The sequence below is a fragment of the Diospyros lotus genome, chromosome 10 (genome assembly GCF_014633365.1).
Source record: "Diospyros lotus cultivar Yz01 chromosome 10, ASM1463336v1, whole genome shotgun sequence".
Taxonomy (NCBI): domain Eukaryota; kingdom Viridiplantae; phylum Streptophyta; class Magnoliopsida; order Ericales; family Ebenaceae; genus Diospyros; species Diospyros lotus.
Window position 1 is genome coordinate 33531153 of NC_068347.1, and position 19832 is coordinate 33550984.

The window sequence follows — 19832 nt, forward strand, 5'->3', positions numbered from 1 at the left end:
GTGTCGTAGGTCCATGTTTATGGGACCTCTAGCTACATCAACTAACTTCTAACTACCCAACGACTTTAGTTAACCACTCACAGCATTTCTACTAACTCCCTTATTTCCTCATTTAGACCCTACATTTTACAATATTACACACTACTCCCTAGGGTCGTGACACTTTGGACCAACACCTTAACCAACTTTGAGGTCCTTAGAAGCAACCAATTATTCATCGAAAAGTCTAAGTGTGCATTCAGCCAAAACCAGGTAGAATACTTGGGGCACTTAATCTCGGGAAAAGGGATCAGTACCGACCCAAGGAATGTGGAGGCTATGCTAAATTGGCCAAAGCCCACTGCAATAAGGGCTCTTAGGGGTTTCCTAGGACTCACTAGGTACTACCGCAGGTTTGTTAAAGGATATGGAGTTATTAGCAAACCCCTTACAAACATTGAAAAAGGAGAACCTCCAGTAGGGGCAAGAAGCAGGAGATGCTTTTGAAAAATTGAAGGTGGCAATGAGCAGGGTACCCATATTAGGGCTGACGGACTTCAACAAGCCTTTTGTGCTTGAGACAGATGCATGTGGAGTAGGTATTGGGGCTATTTTGATGCAGGATGATAGACCATTGGCTTTTTTAAGCCAAGCCCTCAGTCCAAGACACTTAGGCCTGAGTATATATCAGAAGGAATTCTTGGTTGTTCTTATGGCTGTGGAGAAGTGGCAACATTACTTGGAGGCGGGGAGGTTTGTAATCAAAACAAATCATGAGTCTTTGAAGTTTTTGTTATAGCAAAAGTTTCAAACTCAATTGCAAAAGAAGGGAATGGCCAAGTTAATGGGGTTAGATTACTCCATACAATATAAGAAGGGCAAGGAAAACTTGGTAGCAACGGATGCCCTGTCGAGATGTCAAGAGGAAGGGAGTGCTGCCACAATGATTGTTGTAATCCCCAAGTGGTGCAAGGAAGTGATGGATAACTATGAGGGAGATGAACACATAAAATGCATGCTAGAGAAATTGGCTCTGGGAAATAAGGAGGAGAATGGTACACCATGGTGGATGGACTGTTGAGATATAAAGGAAGAATAGTGTTGAAGGAATCAAAGCTGATTGAAGCCTTTGAATTGCTTATTAGTGTCTGTTGTATCTATTCAATAATATATGTTACTTGTAGTTGTTATTTGTTATGTTTAAAATGTTATTAAAGAGATATGTCAGTTGTATAAATAGGTGTTCCCTATCATTAATGAAGTATTAATTGAGGCATTTTTCAAACAATTTTTCTTTCACTCTCTCTCTCTCTCTCTTGTCTCTATCTGCTTTTCATCTTTGTTCGTTTCTATTCAAATTGCATGGTATTAGAGCCTCGACTAACGTCCATGGCTGCTACTCGCAATTCTAGTGCCTCATCTCTGCCTCAATCAAATTATTCATCCGATTCGCAAATCGATTTTCCATCGGTTGCGAAATCTCTAAATTTTGCTCCAATTAAGCTCGACACTGATGACTACTTGTTTTGAAAAGCACAAGTTCTAGCTACCATTCGAGCCTTCGATCTTCTTTTACTCATAAACGAGTCTCAAACACCTTCAAAGTACATTCCGAATCCAAATTCTGATGTAGAAGGTTCGGATCCGACAATTTTGAATCCAGCGTACATGACATGGATTCGTTCTGACCAGTTGCTTCTTGGCTGGTTATTCTCGACAATGGACAAGGAAGTTCTCGCTCAGGTGATACACTGTGAGACTTCGAATGAGGTATGGTCTTCACTTGAAACTCTGTTTTCGCAGCAGACCGTTGCAAACTCATTTCAATTAAAACAGCAATTGCAGTTAGTTAAGAAGAACTCTTTCTATTAATGACTATATTCTGTGAATTAAGACTATTGCACATGCTCTAGCTGCAATCGGTGAACCTCTAGGTGATAAGGATTTGTTATTGTCTATCTTGAATGGTCTGGATCATGACTATGACACAATAGTAAGTTTGATTACTTATCAAATAGATGAGATTAATCTAGAAAAAGTGCAATATCTCCTCCTTATGCATGAACAACGCTTAGCCTCTAAGAATTCAATTGATTCCTCGTTTGTGAATTTTGATTCTGTTATTAATGTCAATGTTGCAACCTATGGTTCTAGATCTGGTAATGATTCAATTAATAACACTAGAGGAGGAAATATGTCTCGTGGAGGAGGCTATGTGAATAGAGGTGGTCGAGGTAGAGGCCAGTCGGTGGCAAGCGAATTTATTGCCAGTTATGTGGCAAACCTGGCCATTTTGTGGACAAGTGTTACCATCGATTTGACAGAAATTTTCAGCAAGGTTCTAGTCAACTACAAGGCTATGGTCAATTTGGCCAAGGAGGTGGTTTTCAGGTTCAAACAGAACCACATGCATATTTAGCCAGCCCTAGTGAGTCTAATGAAGCTTTTATGTCTGATTTAGGTTCTACCTCTTCCAGCTTACAAGTATTTGCCTCAACCAACAGATAATTTTTCTCAGTTATCCTCTCGTGCTGATTCTCCTTGATTCGTTGATTTTGGTGCAACCAATCATATTACCATTAGTCTCGACAACTTATCTCTATCATCTCCTTATCAAGGCATTGATAAGGTTACTGTTGGTGATGGTAAGGCCTTGCCTATTTCTCATGTTGGTGTTGGTCATTTGCATACACAATCTTGTCCTCAATCTGTTCTTTCATTACCTAATGTACTACATGTTCCTTGTGAGAATCCCACATCGCCTCAGCAAGGGAGACCTGGGATATATATAAGGAGGAGGATCCCTCCACCTGTTAAGCTGGTTTTTCATGTTGGAGTTCTATCTCTGACTTCTCACATGGTATCAGAGCTAACCCTTAGCTGTCGTGGTCATGGACCAGTACCCTGCCCAATCACCTGGGCATGTATCAGTTATTGGAGAAGTTTTGGCCTAGGGGGAGTGTGAGAATCCCACATCGCCTCAACAAGAGAGACCTGGGATATATATAAAGAGGAGAATCCCTCCACCTATTAAACTAGTTTTTCAAGTTAGAGTTCTACCTCTGACTTCTCACATTCCTCATATAAAGAAGAGTCTTCTTAGTGTTTCTCAACTTACAAGAGATAATAATGTAGTTGCTAAGTTTGATTAAGGACAAGGACTCCTTACTGGTGTTACTTCGAGGAACCCTTAGAGATGGTTTGTATCAGTTGGTGTCAGCTTTTGATTCTGCTATGCCCAAATCATCTCAGACCATCACTCCTTTTGAGACCTCAGGACTTGCTATCAAGCGTTGTTTCAAGACCTCGGACATTGTTCCTTCCTTTTCTAATAAAAGTTGTATACATTAGAATCTGATTTCTCCAGATCTATTCTTGAATGCAAATGTAGCTCAAGCAGACTGTGTAGGACAGCTGTGGCATGCCAAATTAGGGCACCCTACCTATCATGTACTAAAACATGTGCTGAATAAAATTCAAGTTTCTTGTCCAAAGTTTGTTCTTTCTTTTTGTGACTTCTGTAAGATTGGCAAATCACATCAACTTCCTTTTTCTAGTTGTCCAATCACAGTTAAAAACCCTCTGGAATTAGTTTATTCCGATGTTTAGGGTCCAACACATCGGGGTCCAGCACCTATTACTTCTGTTGAGGGTTATCGTTACTATATTGTCTTTATTAATGCTTACACAAGATACTTATGGCTTTATCCTTTAAAGTTGAAATCTAATGCCCTATAAACCTTTGTAAACTTTCACAAGCTAGCCGAATTACAGTATAACTCAAAGTTGAGAGCCTTGCAAACTGATAATGGGGATGAGTTTAAGGCCTTTTTACCCTACTTTCGTACTTATTGTATTCAGCCTTGTTTTTCTTGTCCTTATACACACCAACAAAATGGTGTACTTGGGAGAAAATATCATCATATTGCTAAAATGGGACTAACCTTGCTAGCTCATGCTCGAATGCCTTTGTCCTTTTGGGTTGAAGCCTTCCACATAGTTGTTTATCTCATTTATCTTTTACCTTCATTTGTTTTTAATTTTTCATGTCCATTTGAGCTACTCTATCATAAACAATCTAACTATTTTGCTCCTCAACCTTTTGGATACACTTGTTTTCCCTATCTCAGATTTTATAACCGACATAAGTTTGATTTTCATTCATTTAAATGTGTTTTCATTGGGTATAGTCTGATCAAGCAAGGTATAAGTGCTTACATCCTTCAGGGAATGTGTATGTTTCAAGGCATGTTCAATTCAACCCCAATAAGTATCCCTATCCTAATCTTTTTCAGTCATCTGGTAATTCAGTCTCTATGGTTAACTCTGTTGGACCTTCAACTGAAGTGTTTCATTATCTTCCCTGTTTTTCTTCAAGTGTTCCTTGGGTGAGATAGTCTTCATTTCCTCCCTTATCACACACTAGTAATGGTAGATCAGTCAACACCTCTCCAGTGCCTTTGGAGAACCCAGCTATATCTTAGTACTCTTCTTCATCTTTCTCTAGACATTATGTAACATCCCGTATCGAGCGATAAAAAGGACCGAAACAACTTACCCTGATGGACCTACACGAACTTCCCAGGGGGGTCACCCATCCTTGGTTTACCCCAGGTCAAGCACACTTAATTTGGAAGTTCTTTGCCAACATTCAGCCCAAAATGTAATCAGGTGGTGTTGTTTCCTTCCTTACTTATCCTCGATATATACTACCATTTTCTGGGCTCTTAGGGTATTACACATTATGTCTGTCATCCTTCTCAACCTTCTGGTGTACCTAAGTACAAACTTCCTCCAGTACCCTCAATTCATCCTATGCTTACTTGATCTCGAGCTAAACAGTCTTTGGCTACTTCTCCTTATGTGTTGTTAACAATCTTAGAACCTAGCTTAGTGCATGAAGCTCTCTTAGATCCTCACTGGGCTAAGGCTGCAGGAGGAATTCTCTGCTTTACAGTCTAATCACACTTGGAATTTGGTTCCCTTCTCATTAGATATGAACCTTATTGAGTGTAAATGGGTGTTTCGTGTCAAGTACAAATCGAATGGTTCCATTCTCAAACACACGGCTTGTTTGGTAGCTAAAGGTTTCTTACAAACACCCGGTATAGATTATGGTGAGACTTTTAGCCCCGTTGTAAAGGCTCCAACAATAGGAGTTCTCTTTTCTTTGGTTGTAAAATTTGGTTGGGATAAACAGTAGGTTGATATTAACAATGCCTTCTTGAATGGAGATCTAATCAAAAATGTATATATGACACAACCAAAAGGGTTTATTGATTCCCAGTTTCCATCTTATCTTTGTAAACTTAAGAAGTCCCCTTATGGACTAAAGCAAGCCCCAAGAGCTCGGTACACTAAGCTACGCCAAGCTTTACAAAGTTGAGGTTTTATTCGGTCAGTCTCAGATGCATCCTTGTTCATTAAACGAACCCCTAAGGCTGTGTTATTTCTTTTGGTGTATGTAGATGATATCCTTATAACGGGTTCTGATCCTTCAGCTCTTAAAGCTTGCATACATGATTTGGACACCTATTTTGCTCTCAAAACCTTGGGTTCAGTTAACTACTTCCTAGGGTTTGAGGCATTTAGGGATAAGACTGGAATGTATCTTATTCAATCTAAGTATACAATGGACTTGTTGCACAAGGCTGGTATGTAGGATTGCAAGCCATGTAATACACCCGTGAATTTGGGGATTTCTTTTACTAATGAAGGTGATATTTTCTCAAATCCGTCATTGTATCAAACCATTATAGGTTCACTTTAATACTTAACCTACACCAGGCCAGATATTTCATTTGTGGTAAATAAACTGAGTCAATCCTTGTCTACTCCTAAAATACAACATTGGACAACTTGTAAACGTTTACTTCAGATTGGGGTTGTTGTTTACACCTAATGTATCTGATTTAGCTTTGACAGTTTACACTGATGCAGACCATACTGGCTGCAAGGTAACTAGAAAATCTACAAGTGGTATTTGTGTGTTTCTTGGTTCAAATTTGTTGTTATAGAGCTCAAGAAAGCAGTCTGTTGTTGCTCACTCAGTGGGAGAAGCTGAGTATCGAGCTATGGCACAAGGTGTAACTAAAGTTATATGGTTAAAATCCCTCTTCACTGAGTTGGGTTATTCTTTGTCACACGTTCCAATTTTGTGGTGTGATAATCTAGCAGCTAAGAGCATAGTAGAAAATCTAGTATTTCACTCTCATACAAAGCATATTGAGATAGATGTTCACTTTGTTCGAGAGAAGGTGGAAAATGGAGATATTGAGATTAGGTATGTTTCTACCTTGTATCAAGTAGCAGATATTTTCTCCAAAGGGTTGTCAAAAGACAGATTCTCGTTTCTATTTTACAAACTTGGGCTTCGGTGGTCTCCTATTCATGCTCTTATAACAGTGGACTCAAGTTCAGATGAGGCTAAGCAGTTGAATTCTACTATTACCAGGAAGTCCACATTGAAGGGGAATGTTAAAGGAATTAAAGCTAGTTGAAGCCTTTGAGTTGTTGATTAGTGTCTGTTGTATATGTTCAGTAATATCTGCTACTTGTAGTTGTTATTTGTTATGTTTAAAGTGTTATTAAAAAGAGATGTTAGTTGTATAAATAGGTTCCCTATCATTAATGAAGTATTGATCGAGGCATTTTTCAGACACTTTTTCTTTCGCTCTCTCGCTCTCTCTCTCTCTCTCTCTCTCTCTCTCTCTCTCTCTCTCTCTCTCTTGTCTTTGTCTGGTTTTCATCTTTGTTCGTTTCTATTCAAATTACAAATAGTAGTGGGCCACAATGAGGAACTCAAGAGAAAAATTTTACAATCCCTGCATGAGTCCCCTTTAGGGGGTATTCGGGCATCCAAAACACTTATTTGAGGGTGAGACAACTATTCCATTGGCCTTAGCTCAGAGTGGCAATGAGGGATTTTGTGCTAGGGTGTGATACATGTAAGAGGTGCGAGCAGGAAAACGTGGCATATCCAACCCTTGCCAATACCAGAATAGTTATGGACAAGTGTGTCCATGGACTTCATCAAAGGTCTGCCAAAAATCAAAGGGAAGGATTGTGTAATGGTGCTGGTTAACAAGCTTACTAAATTTTGTAGGATTGGCTCACCTTTACACAGCCCAAGAAATGGCAAGGGCATTCATTGATCGAGTGGTAGCTATGCACGAGTCCCTAAGTCCATTATATTTGACCGAGATAAGGTGTTTACAAGTTGGAGGAAGTTTATGAAGAACATGGGCACGGAGCTCAACCTTTCAACAACCTATCATCTCCAATCTAATGGGCAAACAAAAAGAGAAAAACCAAAGCCTAGAAACCTACCTCTGATGCGTGTGTTTGCTGCAACCTAAGAGTTAGCATAGGTGGCTGGCTTTAGCACAGTGGTGGTACAATTCCAGCCACCATGCTTCTATAAAAATGACACCATTTGAATCGGTATTTGGGTATAAACCTCATATCCTACCAATCACTGAAGGGCATGTCTCGGCTCCAGCCGTGGAGGAGTACTTACAACAAGAAGAGGGGTATTGCAGCAACTCAAGCAGGAGTTGGCATCGGCCCAAAACCGGATGAAACAATATGCCGATAGGAGGAGGACTGACTGTGAGTTCGAAGTTGGGGAAAGTGTACCTAAGACTCAGGCGTCCACATCTAAAGTCCATCTCCCAAGGGCCAGTATTCAAGTTTAGCCCTAAGTACTTCAGCCCGTTTCCCATAATAGCCAGAATTAGCGAAGTGGCTTACCGATTGCAGCTGCCGGAATGATCCAAAATCCATCCAGTCTTCCATGTTTCCTTATTAAAGCAGGCCACGGGCAAGGAGCGGGTTAACCTGGAGCAACCAGTACTACCTAAGGAGAAAGAAGTTGCAAAGAAGCTAGAGGCTATAATGGGAAGAAGAATGGTCTATCACCAAGGAGCCCCTCTCATCCAAGTACTAGTGAGGTGGCAAGGAGAGCCTTCGGGAAAGGATACCTGGGAATACCTTCCTCAATTACTACAACAGTTTCCAAAGGTAGCTAGCCTCTTGAACATTTCTTGAGGACAAAAAATTGCTGAAAGGAGGCATATTGTCACAAAACGAAAGGAAGGCCGAAATTTGGGCCAATTTTGCTGCGGAGTTTGAGTTGTTTTAGTTGTTTCCTTTACTGCTATTAATTGTAACTTTTATATTTTCCAGCTAGTAGTTTGTTAGACAGTTATGCTAAGTCTAAAGGTGGCTAGAATAGGACAAAATAGTTTGTTATAGGAGAGGTGATCTGTTGTGGCAGCACCTACAAGTCTACTATATAAACTATGGCAGCCCCTGTAAATCTATCAAACAGTGATATCAAAATCAGATTCCTATTCTCCCTACTTTCTCTCTTCCTCACTCTCTCTTCCAATCCCTTTCTTCTTTCTTTCTACTGTTCTCTAGCAATCCCCTCTAATTCACACCGAATTAGGAGAGTTGTAGTTGTCACAGCATAACTGTGACAAATACCTACCACAAATTGGAATGTACCATGTTCCATGTAACTATGGGTGGGACAGAGCCTCCATCAACTGATTTCATCGACTGATTTCATCAACTGCTTCGTTTATTCATAACAACATTAACGTGTTTTTTTTTTTTTTTTTCATGTCTACTGATTACACATACTTCTTGACATAATCCAAAATGATGGATGTCCAACTAGCTACAGGATTTAGTATGTGATTTTACATAAAGAAAGTCTTCTAGAAATACCATGGGAGCTGCCACTCTTTCTCCACCATCAATCTTCCTTGGGCTCAAATGGTAATGTGCGATGGCATGAGTTCAACTACTTTGGGTATATGTGGCATGCAAACACATAGTCAATGTACAAGCACACACACGTGATGGCAGTTTCATACAGACGTATGCATGTGCACATGAGATCATGCTATCATGCTGTCATTTCATGCATAAATCATTAGTTTCTCTTTTTCTGTCCTTTTGCTCTTCTTTCCTCTCTCTCCCACATGGCCTTCTCTCTCTACTACTTTGTGCTGAAACCAAATGGATGGGTGGCCTATTTATGGACACTTGAAGCAGCTGAAGTGGTAGCAGCCCCAGTGGTTGGTACCTAGCCCTTGCAATATGTTTCTCTCATAGGTTGACACCTAGGTACCTGCTTCAGCCCTCCCTTGACAACTCACTGTCTAGAAGCCTCTTGTATGTTCTTCTATTCTCTAGAATGTTCAAGATCAATGTAAGACTCTTTCAAGTGCTTAATTAGCCCCTTTAATTAACCAGTAATCCAACTTTCACATAGCTCACCCAAAATTAATAATATTTGTAACCTGTGAAATTTCACATCAAACCTAGCAACATATCTAAAATATGGTTAATTATCTCTTTGTTTAGTCTCTCAAAATGGAGTTCAAATCAGCTGCTTACCTGAGTTTTTCACCTGCTTCCAGTAGTCAACCCAAAAGTTGACTAATGGTCAACTCCTCGATTTTGCATATCAACTCTCCCTACAGTCAACCCTCTAGTTGTAGTATAGATTGACTCTCAACCCTTGACTGATTATTCTTTCAATCCTCAATGAAAGTATGGGGTGTTACATGATTACCAGCATTTCCTTTGGACGTTGCCTTCATTTGCTGCTGATTGCTTTTAGATATTCCTTCTTTCAAGTTGGCATGATCATTGGGATGTCTTTGTCAGTATCATACTTTCTTATACTCTGGATATATGACTATTGATACTCAATACTTTTTATCACTGTTTCTCAAATGCAACATAAATACAAGAAAGAACAACAATGAAGAAAAAATAATTATGGATTCAGCTGATGTGGATTCCTTTTACAGTTGCTATGTTTTTTTCTTAAATCAGGTGAAAAGTGGGAAGTTGTTGTCTGATATTGGGTTCAAGACTCAAGTTAGCCTTGATGATGCCCTAACAGTTCTTCAAGTTTGGAGGAGGTCCAACACTCCGTACATGGCTAGGTAACATGTCTTATTTTCCTTTTTATTTGTCTTTTAGGTGTTTGGCATTTTTTATCTTCATTCATTCCCCAGTGGTAGACCAGATTTTTCAGTGGTCTTTTAGGCAGCAGTTCATACAACCCCCTCACCAAAAAAAAAAAAAAAAAACTTATTTGCAACTTCCATGGCTTCTATATTACTGGAGTCATGCTTCTTGTTTTAGATTTTAAGGGGTAGAAGAAAATTCTAAATCTTCTGGTTTAATTGTTCATCTAGGTCATTGTATGGGAAATGTTACGAGCACAAAGTAGACTGACATGCCATTTTTGTAGCTTTTGTCTTCTTTGCTTTTGGAACATGGAGCTCCATATACTGGTGGGAAATTGCCACCTTGTCTTATGAACTGAACTAATCTACTATTGTTTTGAAAATGTGTATAGATATTCATTCCTGTTTCTTATTAAAAAATTAATAATCCAAAATTTCATTTTAGTGCAAATTGTGAACCTACAATGATATGCCAACCAAATTTGCCAGTCTTGCTAAGTTGGCAACATTTTCTGGGGAAATTCATTGAGACTAGGATGTTTGGCATTTCTTATTCCTGGGGATATTGGGTTTCCTTTCCATAAGGACTTCTATTTCTTAGATTAGAGAGAAGAAATACCACGCATGGTCCAAAAATCTGGCATAGATCCTCTACTTATGGCACAAGGACTGGGAATGATTATTTCATACCATTTATGTTTTACTTTTTATCACATTTTTTATTTTATGATGAAATTGGTCTTTAAAAAATTCATTCAAAAAGTTTATCCAGCATTGCTTGAAGGATGAGTTTGAACTTGATGACCACCAAGCAACAATATTGTTGTTGTGATTTCTTGGCAGATAAGACTGCGCCATTGTAGTTCCATACATACATGGTTTCATGGTTGCGTGACTATCAAGTTTGTTTGGAAGTATAGCCCCTTTCTTGCATTTTTGGTGCATGCGTCTTTTTGTGTGAATGTGCGTATGTATGTGCCTTGCCCTGCTTTCTACATTTTGGCGCAGTCTTATTCTCCTCTGGTACTGCAAAATGTGCTATTACCTGCATTGCTACAATTTTTTCCATGTCTTGTTCTAATCCATCCTGTACTTTTAGTAATATAAATGCAGCATCAGTTCTTAATTTTTCTTCTATTTATTATGTAAACTTGATGTGGACCATATATTCCATAACAGTATAGCGCAGATGTCCAAATTTTACACATTCATCTGGAAAGAAATGGCTTCCACGAAGAAAAAAGTTCTTGATGAATTACGTCTGGGACCTTTTATTTTTGTTCCATATTCGTGCAGTTTTTCTGATGAGGATATTGTTCCGGGTGGCTTTTTTCATCCTTCTGAAGTATATTGGCATGATGTTACTGGTTCTGTCAAAAAAATCAAGGAAATCCATTCTCACTGCCATTCTAATGTGACTGATCATCCTGTATGCAAGACATTGTGCAATATTTATCCCAGTCTTCATGTCTTTTTTGTGGGTGAGTGTGGAGTCAGTGAGATGCCCAATTTCCATGGCTACCTTCAAATCTTGCAGCATTTGGCAACTGTTGCTTTGCCCTCCCAAGCAGCTAATACGGTAAGTTACCAAATAGGAGCACATGTAGATTGTTGATGATCTTTTATTAACTTCTATCTAAATGTTCTGCCATGCCTCAGGTTTTTCAAGTCTTTCTGCAAATAAGTAATGAACTGAAATCTGGGTTATTGAACTCTGAAGATGTCATTTCTTTGAAAGAATCTCTTCTAAAATTGGAATTCAAAGTGCTTCCCACTGTGCTAGATAAATGGGTCTCACTACATCCATCCTTCGGCCTCATCTGTTGGTGTGATGATGACAAGTTAAAGAAGGAATTTAAGCATATGAACAACATAGATTTTATGTACTTTGGGGAACTAGGTGATGAGGAACAAGAGATGCTCCTGGTGAAAGTGTCTCCTCTCATGCGGACATTAGGAGTTCCTGCTTTGTCAGAGGTGAGCTTTCTCTCTCTCCTTATTCGTCCACAAAAGGACATAGATTGGGGGAATTTTTGGTTCTGGCAAATTCAGGAATGGAATGAATTGAACTTTTGTTAAAAATATGATTCTGTTGTCTGCAGTGCATCATTCTTTTTTTTTTCTTTTTCTTTTTTTTTTTTGCTGAGACTGCAATGTATCATTTAGGTAAGGCATTATGGCCGTTTTCCTTCTAGGCTAGAGGAGGTCAAGTGATTGGTTTTGGTATGAACTCAAACAGTAAAAACCTGTAGTGTTCCAACTTGTTAATATGCATGGGTTTCATGTCTACACTAAATTTTGTATTGGCAATTATGGAAAAAATTGTTAAATGTCCAAAATTTCTGGTCTTTTTTTGCTTTGCAGGTCACAACACGTGAAGCAGTCTATCATGGGTTGACAGACAACAGTTTCCAAGCTTCATTGCTTAACTGGGCTCTTCCTTATGCCCAGCGTTACATCTATAATTTTCATCATGATAGATACTCTCATCTGAAGCAGTCTGGATTCGAATTCCTGACTCATCTCCAAATTGTAGTTGTTGAAAAGTTGTTCTACAAGAATACCATTAAAAGATCTGGCATTACATCCAATAAGCAATTTAAATGTAGCTGTCTTCTTGAGGTATGTAAGCCCCTCATGGCACCAGGCATTTGTTCCTCAATTTGTGTAGTTTTTCTATTTAAGCATTCGGTGAAAATACTTCTGGCTGGATTTGACGTGAAATCATTGGGAAGACATCGTCATCTGGTGGAACATCTATATTACCATGCTAAGTACTTTGCTCCAGCTGTGGCAGAGTGGGAATGATTTGTGGCCATTTTGACCACTATCAGGAGTTTTTTTTTCTTTTTCTTGATGTTACAATGCAGAAGATTTGCTTTTGTCAGTTTTATGATAGCGTTGAACACGTAAAGTACCCGTTTACTTTAATGATTACTTATCCTTGTCTTGAAATTGCAGGGTGATCGCCTCTATGCCACCCAAGAAGCAGACTCGCACTCATTGTTCATGGAGCTTTCTCGTTTATTTTTTAATGGAAATCCTGATTTGCACTTAGCAAATTTTCTTCACATGATTACCACAATGGCAGAATCAGGCTCCAACGAGGAGCAGACTGACTTTTTCATTTTGAACAGTCAGAAGGTGCCAAAGCTTCCCAAAGCTGAATTAGTCTGGTGCCTTCCATCCATTCCTTCATCAAAAGAGAATGATGAAACGACCCCGGCAAGTTGTGATTCAACCATTATCAATGAGCAAGGTCCTTCAGAACTTGACTACTCAGGTTGGCCTCCACTGGACTGGAGAAGTGCACCATGTTTCAGTTTGGCTCGTGCATGTCAATCGAAGGCACAGACAGCAAATCCACCTCCAGCCAGTAGCCCGCAAGTTACAGGGGATATTTCTGAAGGAAAGAATGCACAAACAGATCGTGCAATTCCAATGGAGATCGGTGCTGATTGGACGATAGAAGGTCATTCTGCTGCAACTACAATGACAGTAGTGATACCCGACTCTGAAGCTTCAGGAGATCAGTGCAATCTGGTCACTTCTGCTATAGATGCTGCACGCAACTCCTCTGGTATGGTTAGCCCATCTGATGACCGGAACTTAGGATCATCCGTCACTGAGAGGCATCAACTTTCTTTTGGCACGCCCAATCCACATCAAGCCATGTTAACTGGGAGACTCGGAGAACAAGTAGCTTTCAATCACTTTGTCAGGAACGCAGGTGAGACTGTTGTGACATGGGTCAACAAAAATTTCGAGTCTGGATTACCCTACGACATTGTCATAGGAGATGATGATCAGAGTAGAGAGTACATAGAAGTTAAATCAACCAAGTCTGCAAGAAAGGACTGGTTTGCCATAACCGCGAGAGAGTGGCAGTTTGCAACTCTGAAACCTGAATCTTTCAGCATTGCGCACGTCGTCCTATTGGGCAACGACATGGCGAGGATCAGAGTATTCAAGAACCCTGTCAAGCTATGCCAGTCGGGCAAGCTGCAACTGGCTGTCTTGGTCCCGAAGCGTTTTTCATCCCGAACCTGAATTCACCTCCATTTTTCTTGTGATACCCAATAATCAAAGGATGTCCTTGAAGGAAGTTGCATAAATGTGGGGTCTGTGCCAACACAAATGCCAATGGTAAGGTGCTTGACTTCCACATCAAATCCCAATTCTTTCCATGACTCAAACCCTAGAAGGTATGGGATCTTGTTGACTCTTAATTCCGGTTGTAACAACAGTTCTACTGATTTGGGTACTAGTTTTGTGGGTGTTATTGTATTGTATAGTTTAGTTATACTGGAATTTGTGAAGATTGAAAATGTGGGCAATTGGGGCCAGTGGATTTGCTATTACAAGTTATATAATCTCTGTGAAACAGTAGGAATTCTTTCAGAAACATCTTTTGGAAGATCATCGCCAGTTCTTGGGCAGAATGTGCAAATGGAAACAGCTCTCCTTTTGTTATTTGGATATCAAATCTGTTCTTTTGACACTGTTGTGATTGGACACACACTTGTTTGTGAAATTAAAGGGCAATTCTCTGCTACCTAACACACTACTTTAGAGAGAGAGATATATACAATTAGAATGATGTGCTTTACAAATGAAATGTTCGCATAACAGTCAACCTTTGTGTATGTAAAATAGCCTTTTTGAGTTATCACACCGTATATGTACTAATACTCACAAATTTTATATTAAATGTCTTATACTTTTAAAAGGGTAAAATATTTATTAGAAAAGAAAATAATAATTCTATCTAATAATTTGTGAAATCTAATGTAAGGGTATTTTTGTCTTTTTATGTAATAAACTCAAACTCGGCAATTTCTAAATCATTATTTAACCGAGAATAATAATTGTGAAATTCAAAACACAAACATGGTTTTCATTTTATTCAAAAAAATGATTTTTAATATGAAATCAAATTAAAAATTTTGGACCAAACGAGGTTTGATGTTAATCTAATCAATCAATGCCTTTTTTATCATATTAAAGTCAATGCAGGGATATTTTGGACATTTTGTGATAAAATATATATTTTTTTAATTCATATATTTGCACATTTTTTCATTTAAATATTTAATTTTTTTGTTATTTCAATTGTACTCTTGAATTATATAATTTTAAATTAATTATATTCTTAATTTTTTTATTATTTTAATTATATTCTTAAAATATATTTACTTAACTCTAAATTATATAATTTAATAATATAATTAAAATAATAAAAAAATAATTAACTTAAAATTACATAATTTAAGGGATAATTAAAACAATAGCTAAATTGAAAAAAAGTGCAAATACAGGGGCTATTTGGCCCATTTAATGTTGTAATTTCGGCCAACAAGCTCGGTGAAAATATCACAATCCCAGTTTCAAAACCCTCCCCACCTATCTCTATTGTCTTCGCCATAGCTCGAAAACCAGAGATCATCCCTCCGTTTCCCGTACCACAAATGGCAGCGATGCGTAGTTCCCTCCGATCGCAATCCCCGAAACTTCAACACCTCGTCCAGACCTTCCGGCCACTCTCCTCCGCCGCTGCCGTCGTCTCCGGCGATCACCACCGGTCACCGCCCAACCACAGGTTCCGGCCACCGAACGAGTTCCTCAACAGCTGGAAGCCGCCCAAGGATCCGAAAGAGGCTGAGGCCAATCTCGCCGAGCTGCGGCGGGACTATGCCAAGCAGGTGAAGCAGCTCCGCAAGGAGTACATAGAGGAGATGGAGTTGCAGCGGCTGGAGAAGCAGCGCAAGGATGAGGCCCGCCGCGAGGCCATTCGTGCCGCCAACGAGGAGCGGAGGGCTGCCAAGGCCGCCTCCAGGAAGGTCATAGCCGCTCAACGAGAGATCGCCCTGGAAGAGTTCCGCCAAACCCTAGTATGTTTGTTGCACTTATTCCACACCCGACCAGTTTTGCTATTTTGTTGATGTTCTTATTAGAAATGTTGGGAAAAGAAAGAATTGGGATACACTAATATCTATCAAAAAAGAAAGGGAAATTGATTTACTCTAAATTGATCCCATATGTGATTTGATCTGGTATGAAAGAAACGAGAGATGGGCTAGGCAATCTGATAGGAAGATTCGACAAATGCTCTCAAGTAGGGTCAGAATTACTCCCTTTAGGCAGATATTGTCTCTTCCATCCTACGGACCTCCTTTGAAAATATATCTATCCCGGAATCCCTAACATGTGTTACCTAGAGAAAGAACCTAAAGAGAGAACAAAGTAATTAACGAGCAGGAACTCCACCTTACAACCCAAACTGAAGTCAACTCCCAACCAATGAGTATTTCCCCATAGGAATGACTGAAGTGTTCCTAAGATTGATCTTAAGACATGAAAGATTCTGGCAAGTATACAAGAATGGATCAAGCAGCTTTCCAATCAGCAGCATTTACATCTTGATATTGTTTTGTATGATTAACTTCTTGAAGATTAAAGTGTCTTCCCTCTTCCTAAAACTTTTATCGTTTTAAGAATATGATTAATCATTTTTCTGTACCGAGTTATTAGATTATTAGCATACTTGCTATTAATGTTTTCTTAAATAGTTTAGTTGTATTTTATAAATTCATTCTTATATTGTTGGTCTCACTATCACTTCTTGCCTGTGAGTCCTTGCCTTGAGAAGCTTTGCTGCTTCCTCTCTCACTCCCACTTTGTGTCTTGGCTTGGCTTGCTCATTTCTACTCCCACTTTATACCTTAAAGGGCTCGCACCAAGGAGCCTTATTTGAGGGTTTATTCTTTGAACCATACATTTTGATATTTCTCTGGTCAGTCAAAGTATTATAGAGGAGTGGTTTCTGTCTTTACAGTAGACTGCTAATTTATCTGAGACCTGTAGTTAGGTTGTTAAAGATCAAGTTAATCTGTTATCAGGAACATGTAGATATGTGATCGAGTTTGTAAGGTTACAAAGGCATTCTAATTATCTGCCTGAGAAACAACTATAGTTTAAATTTGTATGTCCTGACCTACTGTGAAGTTGGAGGATGTCATGATCAGTAGAATTAGGAGATAGGAGATGGTAGAAAACAGTTCAAGTTATTTCGACTGCAATTATCACAGTTACAGTTGTTGTAGCAAACTACTACAATTGTAATAAGCTGTTAGTAGAATCTGTTACAACTGTAATAAGCTGTTACTAGAATATGTTACAATGTAACCAATTAATTGTTGTGGATATATATAAGGCTATGCTACTTTGTTCCAAGACGTTATGAATGAATTGATTTCAAGTTTTTTCATTTTCTCTCTAACCATTCTCTGCTTCCCTTTATTTTTCTCTGTTTTCTCTCGAATTCTTCTCATCTCTCTCTCTTTCTTTCTTCTTCCATTACTGTCAACTAGAACCCTAGATTCGAAACCTAGGGTCCTGACAGAGGATTTGAAAAAACTGTGACTGGTTTAATTCGCTTCTTATGGGAAAAAATGAATTGGTCTTTTTTTCTGATAAGATGCTAATTCCCTTTTTTTCAGAAAATTTGGTGGTTTCCTAACTGCAACTAGCATTCTTGTAGTTTCTCATTGAAAAATATTTGGTGTGAATGTCCTGATATGCTTTAGAGTTTGACTACTGAAGAGATCTAGTTGGTTTATTTCTCATCTTATGTATGTAACAAACTATGGACTTGATTATCATTTTTGCATTCTATCTGAATGGAAAAATTGGTATTGAACCGTGAATCATTATTTTTTGATTATATATCTCCAATTTCCAGTGTATGTATGCGGACAGGAGCAGAGTGCAGCAAAAGATGTCTGCTCTTTTGTTATGGTAGCTTCTGCTGAATATGAACAAAAATATATTTGTAATATAGTTGTATGATGGTCGTAGTGCAATGCAACTCTTTCTGGATAAAAGATTTAGGAGGATTTGTGTGGGATACTGCAACAAATCTGCTATAGAATGTATGTGCACTTGATGTATCTGAATTAGGATGTATATAGATAATCACCTTGTGCCATTGTGCATAACCTATCCTTTGGTGGATCTATTTTCCTGGATGGAGATGCTTGCTTGAAGCTCATTTTACCCCCTCTACTATTTCTTTGGTTGCCTCTTGTGCTGTCTTCTTGGTTGTTCTCACACTCATTCCATATCCTGACACATTTCAATTTGTCTGGATCTAGTTGAAAGAAAGAGCACAGAAGCTTGAATATTGGAGGATGAAACAAAATCAAATTGAGGACAAGAAGAAAGAAAAGAATGAGGTTCTGCATCGGCAAAGTTCAATGTGGGTAGATGAAGCCGACCTTGAGAAGAAGATTCTGGAAGCGATTGTTGATACTACTCCCCTTTGATTTACATCTTTTGTTAGAATTCAACATGATGATAGGAACTCTCAGATGAAATAGATGAGGCGACTTTTTCTTTCCCTTCCATTTGCAATATTTTTCAGTGTTTTGAGATAGATGAAGCAACTTCTTCTAGCCAGTCCATTTGCAATATTATCTGTGGCATGATTAACACCGTTTCTTCTGACACCCAGTTGCTTTTTATGGTTTCTACTTACATTTATAGTCATTTAAATTCTTCTCCACTTTCAAGGATGAAGCTAAGGTATCTGCAATAATGGTGAGTCATACTAAAAGTACATAACAGATGTTACTTTTGAGGCCTCTTGTGCATGGTTTACTTTCTCTCTGAGCGAGTGTTTTTACATGTTTTATTTCAGTAGAGCAATCACGAGGTTTTAGGCTTAGAACTTGTAGACTCTTAACCTGAAACTCCGTTAACTCTAAACCTTGAACACTGAACTTGCCCTCAAAATTTCTTCTGCCTTATTAGTTATTCCTTCGTAATCATAATGATGCATGATTACTGATGAGCAAGTGATGATACTTATAATTTAAGCCTATCTGCGATACACTATTTCCCACCCAAAGGTAAACTGCAGAAAAATTTTAGGGCACTGAAAACTTTTTCATCTTTTGTTTACTTTTTGTGATGAGAAAAATAATAAGGCCAGGAATTGATTGGTACATGGATAAGTGTATCTGATCTGAACCAGGTTGGTAATTCATTTTTGAGATCCAATATGTAATAAGATAGTGTTTGTTAAATATAAGCTGAAAAAAGTGACATAAAAAAAGTATTTCAAAGTAAAGTGTTTTTTATTATATTTGTTAAATTTATTTGATAATTTTTGAAAAAAATTACGTAATTTCTTATTTTAAATTGTTCAGATAAATTTATTTTGAACTTTATAAATAAGAAAAAAGGACATATATGTCCCACAATGCATTATAAAAAATTTAACAATCTAATAAAAATTTTAAAATACTTTCTAATCATATCTTGGTTACTACATATTTTGCTTTAAAAAATATTTTAACATAATCTTAGAATTTATGTCCCCTCGTGGACATCCCACACCACCGAGCCCCAACACATGGTGTGGGAGATAAATCGGGAAATTTAATGGTCCTCGATTTCGATTTCAAAACAACACTCTAACCATTCATACTATCTTATCTTGTTCATTTTAACAAATACTATTTAAAATGTATTGCCTAATAATTGACAATTATTTTTTTAAATAAACAATTATGTAAAGATAATATTTAATGTAATGACAAATTTACTGAATATAAGTTAAAAATTATGAGTTCAAATCTTCTTAATAGAGTTCATTTTTGTTTTTCAAGACAATATATAATGGAGGGTGTTTTGAATACTCAATAGAACATAACTTCTCACTTGAATGCTAAACTAATTGAATTGGCTAATACAAACCATGCTGCCCATAGCAATTAAAATCCTCAATGTGTGACAGATGACATAATATACATTGGAACTGCCTATATTATGTGCAGCTAACAAATGACCCAGTTA

The 19832-nt window shown here is 38.2% G+C and overlaps 2 protein-coding genes across 3 annotated transcripts in view; both read left to right on the top strand.

Annotated features, from left to right (window-relative positions):
- The window catches only part of LOC127811691 (protein NO VEIN), a 58691-nt gene extending 44231 nt beyond the window's left edge, over positions 1–14460 (top strand). The window contains exons 9-13 of one of the 2 annotated variants that reach the window (XM_052351794.1): positions 9835–9947; positions 11271–11553; positions 11634–11951; positions 12339–12596; positions 12936–14460. In XM_052351794.1, coding sequence (XP_052207754.1) covers positions 9835–9947; positions 11271–11553; positions 11634–11951; positions 12339–12596; positions 12936–14024 — 2061 coding nt within the window. In that variant the 3' untranslated portion in view covers positions 14025–14460. Of the gene's footprint in view, positions 1–9834; positions 9948–11153; positions 11554–11633; positions 11952–12338; positions 12597–12935 lie in introns of both variants that reach the window. The other variant, XM_052351793.1, reaches the window with a different exon arrangement.
- A 900-nt stretch (positions 14461–15360) lies between these two features.
- LOC127810921 (uncharacterized) lies at positions 15361–18527 on the top strand. Its single transcript, XM_052350533.1, has 2 exons — positions 15361–15865; positions 18128–18527. The coding sequence occupies exons 1-2, from the start codon at positions 15443–15445 to the stop codon at positions 18296–18298; spliced, it is 594 nt and encodes a 197-aa protein (XP_052206493.1). The 5' UTR covers positions 15361–15442; the 3' UTR covers positions 18299–18527.
- Positions 18528–19832: the final 1305 nt, after the last annotated feature.